Source organism: Apis dorsata, unplaced genomic scaffold (genome assembly GCF_000469605.1).
Source record: "Apis dorsata unplaced genomic scaffold, Apis dorsata 1.3 scaffold_5, whole genome shotgun sequence".
NCBI classification, from domain to species: Eukaryota; Metazoa; Arthropoda; class Insecta; order Hymenoptera; family Apidae; genus Apis; species Apis dorsata.
In genome coordinates this window covers 1,042,233-1,054,419 of record NW_006263308.1, presented here as the reverse complement: position 1 = coordinate 1,054,419, position 12,187 = coordinate 1,042,233, and the positions used below count along the sequence as shown (strand labels likewise).

At 27.0% G+C, this 12,187-nt stretch overlaps 2 protein-coding genes across 4 annotated transcripts; both read right to left on the bottom strand.

Annotated features, from left to right (window-relative positions):
- Positions 1-1,636: 1,636 nt before the first annotated feature.
- On the bottom strand, positions 1,637-7,283 carry LOC102674630 (sorting nexin-13-like). Of its 3 annotated transcripts, none has more exons than XM_006607554.2 (10): positions 7,085-7,283; positions 6,395-6,507; positions 6,216-6,315; positions 6,069-6,155; positions 5,850-5,974; positions 5,211-5,772; positions 3,588-5,147; positions 3,150-3,338; positions 2,854-3,068; positions 1,637-2,771 (listed from the first exon to the last, which is right to left on the bottom strand). In XM_006607554.2, exons 2-10 carry the CDS (start codon positions 6,505-6,507, stop codon positions 2,441-2,443), a joined length of 3,282 nt encoding a protein of 1,093 aa, XP_006607617.1. In that variant the 5' UTR covers positions 7,085-7,283; the 3' UTR covers positions 1,637-2,440. The 3 variants fall into 3 exon arrangements, with proteins under 3 accessions (XP_006607617.1, XP_006607619.1, XP_006607618.1); XM_006607556.2 differs by lacking the exon at positions 7,085-7,283 and adding an exon at positions 6,609-7,050 and having other exon boundaries at positions 1,648-2,771; XM_006607555.2 differs by lacking the exon at positions 7,085-7,283 and adding an exon at positions 6,614-6,630 and having other exon boundaries at positions 1,648-2,771.
- Positions 7,284-7,877: 594 nt separating this feature from the next.
- LOC102674943 (vacuolar fusion protein CCZ1 homolog) lies at positions 7,878-10,405 on the bottom strand. Its single transcript, XM_006607557.2, has 10 exons — positions 9,996-10,405; positions 9,813-9,907; positions 9,611-9,704; positions 9,291-9,506; positions 9,039-9,214; positions 8,833-8,976; positions 8,619-8,764; positions 8,256-8,517; positions 8,049-8,176; positions 7,878-7,946 (listed from the first exon to the last, which is right to left on the bottom strand). Exons 1-10 carry the CDS (start codon positions 10,068-10,070, stop codon positions 7,894-7,896), a joined length of 1,389 nt encoding a protein of 462 aa, XP_006607620.1. The 5' UTR covers positions 10,071-10,405; the 3' UTR covers positions 7,878-7,893.
- Between the last annotated feature and the right edge of the window lie 1,782 nt (positions 10,406-12,187).

Here is a 12,187-nt window from a genome sequence, read left to right as displayed (position 1 = left end):
GCATACAGCTCTCTCCGTCCCCTTAGTTCGCGGCAAAAGGGAGCACGAAGGGAGAAGAGTGGCTCTCCGTTCTCCCTTCCCCTCTATTGCCTCTCCTACAGCCTTTCACCGTACGTATATACCCACCCCTGCGTACCCCTGCCCCTTGGACCCCCTTCGAGGCGTCCTCTCTCGCGTGCGTGAATCATGCATATCGATTTTCTTTCGTTAGTACATCGTTCGGTAGTCGTTGCCCGGCCGTGTACGCCTCTGACGATGTACTTCCCCTCTGCTTTCGCGCGGAGAGAGAGCCCGGGGGCCGACCGCTGCTGGAACCCCTTCTGAAAATGCGCTAGTCCCGCCACCGCCGATTCTTTTTGCCACAATGGGGTAGAGTAGGTACGTTTTTAGCGGTCTCGAGATCGAAGCCATGATCTGGATAAAGGTTCCGGGATAGAAATTGGGAAGGATAAGATTTAGGGGGAGGGAAAGGGGAGGGGGAGGGATAAGAAGTTCCTTCGACCCTCCAAAGAAATAATCTGTAACAGAAGTAGGAGGAAGATTCTTAAAAACGAATAAATAGTAAAACGATAGGTATCTATATAAAATTGCGATAAAGGAGAAAGAAGGTATGAGGAGAGAGCATTTATTGAAGAGCATTAATTTCTAGCCATTTAGAAGATTGCAAATTGCGAAGAAGGAAAATTTGAAGAAGGAAAATAAGAGATGAGGAGCCTGATGAATGAAAAGAAATTTACAAGGATTAAAATGGCCTGGTTTAGTCTGACCCTTCTTCCTCAGACGCTAAAAACACTTAGAGAACCCCCTTCTCTCTTCTTTTTTTTTTCTTTTTTTGCCCGAGCAAAATATCCCCGTATGACGCGACAACGATGAGACGATGCTCTTGTACCCGTTCCCCCTCTTTTTCTCCTAATACATCCCCTAATCTTTGCAGCAGCAGGCCTCCGGTAATAAAGTTTCTTTGTTTTCGCTCACTTTTTTCTCTCTTCTCGTCGCGAGTTCCCCCGCTATTATTAGTAACTACGGTTAATCGATTCGGGATAATTAACAAGTTTCTTTATCACAGCTTTTGAAGTACGAACCTATGATTTTTTAACATAATCAGAAAATTAGTTTTTCATTTTTCATCTTCATAACATAGTATCAAATCTTTTATTATGCAACTCTATAAATTTAATTTTTTTTCTCTGCTTTTTTTATGTGAAATGTTTATAATTTATTTCACAAATCATAAATTTCAATAATTTTGATTTAATTTTAGATCTTAAAAAAAAAAAATAAAAAAAAGATTTTTATATTTAAAAAGAAAGTTTTCAAAAATATATTAGCAGTCAATTATAATTTTTCTATAATAATGCTAGATAGGGATGCGAGAAGAGAGTAAATAGTATCGATTTATAAACAATTTCTTTAATAATAAGTAAACGATGACAGATATGGCGCCTTAACACGATAGAAATAACGTTTATGTATATATACAATTGTACGACATTTACAATAATTTTACACTGTCGTTGAAAATAATTATCCATTAACGACAAGAGAATTAAATTAACATTTTACAAACTTATAACTTACCGAAGAGATTTTCTCCAAAAAAATTCAAAATAAATAGAAATTTTATATTACCTTTTTTCCCTTACTACATGCGGATTTAAAATGGCACAATACATTGAAAATCTTTTACGAATTAAATATATATTCGCGACGGTTTGTATGATAAAGAATAACGCCGTCGTGAAAAAGTTGGTCTTCTAGTACACGTGTAAAAAGTGTTCTTTTCTTTTTTCATATTTTAGTATGAAGTACATCGTTGAAATGCAAATTGGAATGCACAATATCCTTAAATATGTGTGAAATAATTAAGAGATTCGTTAAGTCGAAACCTACTGTTGAAAGTGCTCGAATTAATTCGTGCATTTTTTTTTTTTTATAATTATATCGTTTATTAGACTTATTTGGCCACTGAATTACTGCACTTTTTTACTTGAATATACATATTAGAAATTGAAAGATTATTATGGTTCAGAAAGTTTTTTTTAAACTTTCAATTTGTTCCCAGTTTAAAAAACGATTTTTGTTCTTTATTCTTCTTTTTTCACTTATTGCAATGAAATGGACTCAGATAATAATGTACATGATCGCTTAATTTTAATAAGTTAGATAATTTTCACATGAGCATGGATTAACGTCCTTTATATTTTACAATTCATCTAGGCATGAATATTGGTTCCCCTAATTTTTTCTGTGAACTATCTATTCGTCTAAATGATTTCTCCAAATCATTTACAATCAGAGAGAAATCAATTGCTCACCCAAAAATGTTGAATAATCATAATAATCATTTATTCCACTATCTAGTTTCTGTTCTTTGGCGCAGATAGAATTCGTTATGAAAAGATTCATAAACTTGCTAAATTCCAAAGAACATTATTAGATCTTAAGATTTTTGATAATTTTTGTTTTGTACTCGTGGTGAAACTGAATAAAGTTTTCGGAAAATATCCACCAAATTATTCTGAGGAAACAGAGTCTCTATAATTCCTTCTAGAAGCACGTACAGAAGTCTCCTATTGAGCACAGGTCGTTGAAAAAGTTCAAATACTCTCAGAAGGCCTTTCCTGGTTGTTTCACTGCCTATGATATGTTTCAATTCATCCGAAAGACATGATAGAAGAGCAATCTTGGCTGCTACTCTTGTTCTATTTTTCATTTCTGTATCTCTGGGCGGTTTCTTGTCGGCTTTAATTCCATTGGGCCAAAAACTATTCCTATAATGTAATATAATTAGTTAATGTTAATTAATTAATTATTAATAATTAATTATTTATAGTAAAATGTAAATTTACTTACTTAAATAATTTTAAATAGCCTGCTACTCTAGCTGGACTTGTTAGTAAAGAAACATACTCGACTATTCTTCGATTTACTATATCTCCAAACATTGTACGAATGATTTGCCTCAATAATGTAATTATTCTTCGTCTAAGCCATTGGTTTCTTACTTTTAGATCAAAGATTTCATCCATTAAAAGCAACATTATTCGTAAAGGAATGTTATCGTCGGTCTAAAATAGGAAAAAAGTATAAATTAAGATATAATAATTAAATTTGATTATTAATATAGTTTAAAGAAAAAAAATAAGTACCTCCACATCTAGACTAGCACCAACTTTAGTGTTTTCATATAAGGCGCTTGATTTCTTTGGATTGCCAAAAAGTTTACTTATATTATCCATAACTCCATCTACAGTATTCAACATATTATCTGGCATAGTTTTCACTGCTTGAGTTACAGTTTTCATTGATGTTTTTAATGGATTCATCAGAGTATCTATCTATATTAAATTAAGAATTAAATATCTTTTATAATGTTTTTATATATATATAAAATGTATCAAGTAACTGAAATTCTTTGAATAAAATACTTCTAATTATTTTTATTATATTTTTTAATTGAAAAACAATATAATTATAAAAAATACATAAAAAATATAAAAATGTATACATTTTTGTCTATCTTTAATTATTTTGTTATTATTTTGTTTAATTAATTGTTGAAAAGATATTTTAATTATTACACTTACTGTTTTTGATATCTGTCCGCCGGTAACACCTTTATCGTAATCCCCTTGTTCCAAAAAGTTCAATAACAAATTTTGTAAACCCATATGTCCCTCGACAATAGCTGGTTTCGTTAATTGATGCAACCAGGCATTCAACATCAACATTCTTCTTTCCAAAACAGTTCTCTCCATATTATGAAATGCCTTTTTTGCCGGAAAAGGAATTTTTGCCAGATCGTAATATTTTTCTTTAATTTTTTGATGAAGATTATAGAAATCAGAATATCTTCTATAAATGTGCCATTTTTCTTGATAACCAGAATCATAATTTTTAGTTACAGCCACTGCGTAGATTCCATAAGTCTTTCCACGATCGTTAACTATACCAGTCTCAATAATTTTTGCAGTTATTTCAAATTTTCCTTGCTGTAGCTTCTTAATGGCATTCTGATCATAAGTATTCTCATCTAATTTAACAAATTGATCTACATTCGATTCCAAGAAAAAAGAAATGTCTTTACCCTCAGTAATATGATCTGTATCTATGCTTGCTGCCTTCCGTATGCTTTTTATAGTTCTCATGTTAATTTCAGAATCAGGTTCAATTGTTCTGTTTTCATTTGGCTCTATAATGCTAGCTAAACTTGTAGAAGAGTTAGATTTTAATTTACTGTCCTTTAATTCAATTTTAGTGTCTTCAGATTTATATATTTCAGATATTTCATCCAAAGTTTCCAATTCATTATTCGTACTTGATAAACTAATACTGTCCAGAGATTTTGTATCTTCTTCAGATGTTGGATCTTTCAAAAGATCTAATTCAGCGAGAAGTTTTACATAAGCTACAGACTTTTTAAAACCTGGTAGGAATCGATCTTCATTTTGCAATTTTTCATAACAACAAACTCTAAGATCATCAAACCATGTTTCTTTCACAGACTCAGTTCTTATTCTACTCAATAAAGTTTTTATTAAGGCATCATCTAATTGTAACTTGAGAGATGCTTTGTCACCGAGATATTGCTGATAGATTTTAGTAGCTGCTTCCTTTAAATTTTCCAAATCTGTATTTTTACGTTTAGTACCCATAAGACCAGGAGTTTGGGATGCATGTAGCTTTTGTAATTCTATATTCGATATCTGTTGTTCTGCTGAAACTCTCCAACCATAAATATTCAAATAAAAAAACAGATACGATTCTGCATTTATGGAAGTCATATAATCAATGAAGTAACTTAATGCAATATTATTTTTTAACAATTCATCTAGAGGTAAATTCACTAGTTTTTGTCCGGGTATCAGTAGCCTATTCCAATCAGGCTGAGCACCAATTCCATCAGCCTCAGATTCCAATCCTTCCTGCATTCCGATAATCCTAGTTTCCAGAATTTTTTTTACATAAAGCAAACTGTTTAATTGTTGTTTTACTAATAGATCATCCTCCCCTCCAGAATCCTTAGAACGAAGATGAGCTATTTCTTTACAAACTATATTTTTTGTCGCCGTTAATTCATCTAAGCTATCCGTTACTTTGATCACTGTTAGAAACACATCACTGGGTAAACCACCTTCTTTAGCACACTAGAAAAATGAAATTATTAGATTTTGTTTATAATTTTTACATTGCCTTTATAATATACTTACCAGCCATATACACGCCTGATTAATATAATCAGGATCAGAAAATAAATCCAATAATGGTTTAATTATCACGTTTACTAACAATTCCCTCAAAATAAATCTCACAGTCAAGCAATCAAAGTCTCCTTTTGGTAACACAAGATATAACAAAATTTCAGATATTTCTCCCAGAAATTCAAGTTCTTGAGTACTATTAGTGCACAAAAGATCTCTACAAATCAAATTATTTTCCATTTGTACTTCCAAATCAAAAAATATTTTTTCTAATGATTCTTCCTCTTTTTCTTCATTACTTTCAATAGGTTCAGTAAGAGAGCATAAATTGGGAATGTAAAACTTAGATTGGGAATACCAAAATACATCCGTTTCGCTTTTATTTCGTCTGTGCGTTGGTATCTTTTTAGGAGTACCACTAGAAGTACTTGAACTGGTACTACCTTTCTGTACTTTTTTCGTTCGAAGTTGTTTTATTCTTGCTCTTGCTTGTCTATACAACCTAACATGAGAAGCTGCATCGTCTACGAGGCGTGTGGTTAAATATGGTATCCAATCTACACCTTTTACTCTAATTAGAAAATTAAATTATTTTAAAAAAAATAAAAATAAAATTAAAAAATATTTTAAATTGTATATATTATGTACCGATTTGCAATATTGATAGCTATTTTTTGAGCAGTATCTCGAACAGAATATATAAACTCTTCATCATCTGTAATAACGCTGTACCATGGTTCCACATAATCTCTGATTACAAAATCTAATATTTCCTACATAGAGGAAAATTATAAATCGCTATGTTACTCTTTCTATTTTACATTGAAGTACATAAAAATAATAAAAGTTCATAAACTGATTATGTACTTGCAGGGACTCATCAATAATACGGCTGCCAGTGATTCTTCTATCTAAAGTAAAAGTCATCTTCTGTTTAGATAGATCTAGAATATACTAAAATAAAAAAAAATTATTAAAATTTTTAAATAATAATTTAATTTAATATCTATTTACCTGTCGTAACTTTTCAGTCTTCTTATCTAAGTCTTCTCTTTCAGATTTAACTGCATTGTCAAGATTTGCGCCATATGTTCTATATATACATGTCATTATTCTACAATAAAAGATATAAATTAATGTTTTTTTAATTAAAGTAATACTATATAAAATAACAATCATATATTGAATCATACCCTAAAATTAAGGCAAGTAGACAAATGAATAACTTCACAATCATTCCAATTCCAACAATATATACTAATAAAGCAGCTACAACTCCAAGAAGTCCATATAGTGGAACGTTCATCTGTAAAAAAAATACAATATAAAACATATTAAAATAAAATAGCTATATTGTAATAAAGTTTAATAATAATTCCTGATTTAGATAATAAATGAAAAATGTACATTACTGGAAATTTCCTATTTGATGGTCCTTATCAATGATCAGTATGAAGTACAGTTTTCTTCTCGCATTATCGCGAGGTTGAATTTTCATTTATTCTCACTGTAGAATTTTATTTTCACCAAATCATCTTTCTCCATTTTAATTTTTTTAATTTATTCAACATCAATATCATATCACAATACATCATTCAACAATTGTCAAATTGACATTTAGAGTATGGATCGGAAGTTCAGATTTGAGTAAATATAAGAATGAGTAAAGACAAAAAATAAAGATAGAATTTCTCAAAATTAAATTTTAATAGAATAAATAACAAAAATATTAAAGAAAAATTATTTCATCAACTAGTGCGTACTCAATAAGAAAATTTGCGCACATTAAAGTAGAAATAAATGTCGACGAAACAATATGTTCCGTCTGCTACGGTAAAGTCAATCATTGGACACGCGCGCGCGCGCCATTCTTGTATGCTTACCTTTGGATTGCCGGAAAAAAGGTTGTGTACATACAACTACGCACATATTGCGGTCCTCATACGGTTCATTGCACAAAACAGGTCAACTAATTAACAGTTTATTTATATCTTTACAAGTGAACATTAATCCAGCAAATACGTCCGACGACATGTCTGATTAATTCTAAGTATGAATGTTAGTGGCGCTTTCGCGCGCCAACTTTATGCATATTACACGTACTATTCGATTATCTATGATTTAAATATGATTCAATTCTGATTAATTTTTATTTTTTAGTAATATTAATTAATGATAATTTAATCTCAAATTTTTTCATTATACAATTTACAGGAAATTTTAAAAATAATTTTAACGAATTAAAAAATATGATCAATAATATGAAAATAGATCTTTATTCAAGATCACATATTATTATTTATCACTTGATATTATTTTTTATTTTGTTAATAAAAATTAAATTATATAAAATATATTGTGTAATTTAACAAAAAGCAAAATATGAATTGATTTATAAATTTGTTTGATTTATATATATTATTTAGTTGATCTAATAATAGTTATATTATTTGAAAATATATCATTTTAAAGCATTTTAAATACATTAAAAATATATAATATATATGTATATATACACATTTTATATTTTACATTAAAATTTATATATAAATTATTTCTATAATTACAATATTAATTTTCTTAGATTACATATTGTTTATACATTAATTAAAAGAGTAAACAATTATTTAGTCGTTGTATAAAATATTCACTGAATATTTATACCCAATAAATTTATTAATAGATTTTTTTATTAATGGAAAAATATACTTTTTAATTCTTTTTCACAAAGTTTTTTAACATCATCTGAAATAAAAATTATTATTTTTTACATTATTCTCAATTATATAATTTTAAATTAGAAATCAATATAGATATATCATAAAAAATATATATTGTCATTATTACCTTCTATTTCCATTATACTTGCACTTTTTTGTTGAATAACTACAAAAAATTCTCTTAAATTTGATAACTTTCCAACAACCCAATAATCACTCATAGTTTTTATGATAATTTCTCCAGCTTCTTTTAATCTAAAATTATAAAAAATATTTTTTTATTAATCGTCAAATAAAAAATTTGTATTAAAATTTTGTTGTATCATATACTAACTTATTTGTATCATTATATATATCAGTAATAACTCTCAATACTTCAGATGTTGTAAGTACATTAGAACATCGCCTATTATCTGGATGTATTGTACTCTTATAAGCTAAATTAAGTTTATTAAAATATAAGTATTTGCAAGATTCTGAAGAAACTATTACGTGTTTAGCACATTGTTCTGCAACAGAACTAACGAGTGTAGTCAATTGTGGACCAAGAAAATTATCAAGACTTTTAAAAAAATCTATTAACAAACTTGTTTTACCTGTAAAATAAGCATATTTTTTATATATATTTTATATATATATTTTTTAACATTTTTAAAATAAAAAACGTTTAAAATTAAAAAAAAAAAAAAAATCTTACTATCAACAAACAGGCATATTGTAGCACTTAATGCTCTATAAACAACCAAATATAATGAAACTGGTTTTGTAGAATAATTAATAAATACTTTAGGAGACTTTCCAATTAAACTTGGTTCATTAATACTAGATGGTCCAGTGACAAATCTATAAGATTTATATAATTCATTATATTGTTGTACATAAAAAAAATAAATAATTATGTGATTACTAACTTTCCATAATGAATAGTAGTAAATGGTGAAGGTGAATTTCTGGGCAATGAACCCTCATGAAGTTCTTTCTCAAGATGAGCTGGTAAAAGTGTACTTACTAAATAATTATAAACTACTTGCATATCTTCTGGTTCTAAGCCACTCCTAAAAAAACAATGTACAATAATATTATATATTATAATATGATATTTATTTATAATACTAACCATACAACTTGATCATTATAAAGAAATGCAGTGTATTTTACTTGAGAAAACATAGCTTCTACAAGATTCATAAAACATTGAACTCGTAGAAATGTTATTTTATCAAGAGGCAAAAATTGTAAACCTTGGAAAACATCTAAAATATCACTGTTATTTAACTTTAAAGACATTAAATACTGTAAAAAAAATGCATTATATTAAAAATTATATTAAAAAAATATTATAATAAATATTCTTGAAAATTATATTTACCCTTGAATAAAAATGTTCAAGTTTATGTTTTAATAATGTTATAGAACCACATTCAGGTTCATTAATAATAGTATCAAATGATCCCATAAATAATCTAAACATAACATATGCTTGCTTTAATATAGCTTGACAAACACTGCTAGAAACTTCATCATACTGATATTCTGTATATTTATTACCATCTTTTTCTTTCCATATATATGGTACACCGACAATCTACAAAGTTTTAAAATTTTACCAAATATTTAATCTTATATAAAATATAAAATATATTTTTCTTATTTTTTTATATTTTTTTTGTGATAATAATAAAAACTTACCATTACCATCCAAAAATTTGGTTCTGGTTGATAATAAATTTGACGAGTTTTATGTGTATGACAATAATCACATGGTTGCCCAGGATTAAATGATCTAAATTTAAAAAAAAAGATACATAATGTATTATGAAATGTTAATATGTAAAATGTTATATGTAATATTAATTTTTGGACTTTTTTATTTTAAAATTAAAATACTTACTGTGCAAATTTAATAATTGCTTCACTGAGACCTATATTTTTAATTTGAATATCTAAATCTCTTTCTGGATAATAATAAAGTATTTTCTTTTCTTCCTACAGAAAACAAATAAAAATATATAAAAAAAACTTATAAGATTTAAAAAAATTATATATATTTCAAAGTTAAATTTGATTTACTTGCCTCTCCTTCTTTTTTTGCATATGTACCATTAAATATATAAAAATGTTCTAATGTAACCTCTGTTTTTGATGACATTGTAATGAATAATTTAAACAAAAGATAAATATTGTACTTTTCTTAAAATGCCTAAATTCTGGCACAATAATATATATTTATTTACACATTGCTAGTTTAGACATTTTAGACATTAAATTTAATTAACAAATTAAAAATAATTTCAAAATCATAAATGAAGTATTATCAACTATAAGATATAATATAAATTAAAACTTGAATAAATATTAATTTATTTTAAATAGAATTAGATAAAATTAATGTAAGAATTTTATTTTATCAACATTTCAGCACAAACGAAATGTAAGAAAGATATATTTTATAAGACTTTGCATGTTCTGAAATACCGATCGCTCAAAAAATCAAAATGGTATGCCCTCTAGAAATTATTCAATTTAATTTCACAAAAATTGATAAAATCTCATTAATAAATAGATTTTAAAAATAATCTTTGATATTTTTTTTTCGTAAATATTTTTATGTATTGTATATATTGAATTATATTCATGGTTTTTTTGATTGTTACAAATAGTAAAAAAACTTGTTGAATGAGTAAATTAAAAATTACACTTATATTTTTTAATATAATAAAAATATATTTTTTAATATAATAAAAATAATATCAAATTATGAATTTTTTTATAAAAATAGATTTAAATGTAATACTATTCAAGTTAAATTTATTTTTATATATTACTAATAAAACTGTAAATATTAAATAAAATATAAATATTTATGCAATGTAGTCAACAAAATAACGTTTTCATAAAAATTTGATAAAAAATGAAAATATTTTATTATTAAAATCATATGAAAACATATTTTCAATTATTAATCAAATATAATGCTGTTTCTTTAGCACATAAATTAAAAAAATATATATAATGTAGAACAAATATAGATGAATAATAAAAGGATAAAGATAGAATAATTGGAGAAAAATTGGAGAATTAATGTCATTTCTAGAATGTCGCAAAATGAAAGTAATTAATATAGTCAAAAAGAATAAATAATAAAAGGATAGAAATGATAAGAATTGACTATTACCGCCATCTTTTAAATATTTTTAGAAACATCTTTGACGCTGATGACCAATTTTTACTCCATTTTATCTTTCTAATATCTTTCTGGGAAAATGATTTTTCATTCAAAAATTTTTTTATTCAAGAAATGATATTAAGAATTAATTATTACTCTATCTCTTTGTCTTATTATTTTTTATTCTTGTTTACCTACAGTTTTATTTGGGACAGTCTAGAGATAATACTGATCTTTGAATTTTCATTCTATCTTTATCCTTCTGATGAAATGAATAGTAAATATGAATTTTATTTTTAATCATTCTGGAATAATAACTTAACAAAATCACGCTTATGTAAGAAAATAATACAAAAATGATACTTCCAAATGTAATATATATTATATGCAATTTCCTGAGTATATGTATTTTGTTAGGTTATATTTGAAAACAATCTCTATTTGAATTATAATATTGTGAATATTGTCGTACTTGTCCACATGAGATTTTCTTATTTTCTTGAATGCGTAAATAGTCAAATTTGTGCAATTATATATCCCATGATCTAAATGTACGTTCTTATTGCTTCATTTTTTTCATTTCATTTTCAATATTACTTCTGATAATCGTTCTGGTTGTCCCTATTTTCCACTCTTCATAATCGGGATCAACGGGGGGCAATTGTAAAATCGCTACTGACGACAGTGAAGACAGAAATTGTTATTTTCACATGAAAAAATGGAATTATCTTTTTCGTGAATTCATATGCTTACGTTATGTTAGTAATAAATTGTGAATTGATCGTTGACTTCTTCAATGGACGAAATCTTCTATAAACGGAAAAAATATATTAACGATATGAAATGCTCATCTGTGTGATGCTTCTTCATCTTTTTGAATGCATAAATATTGAAATCGCTAAAATCGCACACCCACAAATTTACATACTGCATTGGAATAATACAACCAGAGCTATTTCTGCAGATCCTTGCGCCGTTGATATGCCTCTGCATCCTTTCCTTTGATTTAATAGTTTAAACCGAATTTGGTCGAAGTGGACTTCGAAAACAGCTTACCATCATGAAAATTCTATTTATGAAACATTTTTTCAATGAAGAAA

Coding starts and splice junctions, on each gene's coding strand:
- LOC102674630 (XM_006607554.2), bottom strand. CDS start 6,507: ATGAACGTTCCACTATATGGACTTCTTGGAGTTGTAGCTGCTTTATTA. Junction 6,316..6,394: donor CTACTTGCCTTAATTTTAGG/GTATGATTCAAT, acceptor CTTTTATTGTAG/AATAATGACATGTATATATA. Junction 3,069..3,149: donor GTGCTAGTCTAGATGTGGAG/GTACTTATTTTT, acceptor TTCCTATTTTAG/ACCGACGATAACATTCCTTT.
- LOC102674943 (XM_006607557.2), bottom strand. CDS start 10,070: ATGTCATCAAAAACAGAGGTTACATTAGAACATTTTTATATATTTAAT. Junction 8,518..8,618: donor AATATGCCTGTTTGTTGATA/GTAAGATTTTTT, acceptor CTTATTTTACAG/GTAAAACAAGTTTGTTAATA. Junction 8,177..8,255: donor ATATATAATGATACAAATAA/GTTAGTATATGA, acceptor TTATAATTTTAG/ATTAAAAGAAGCTGGAGAAA.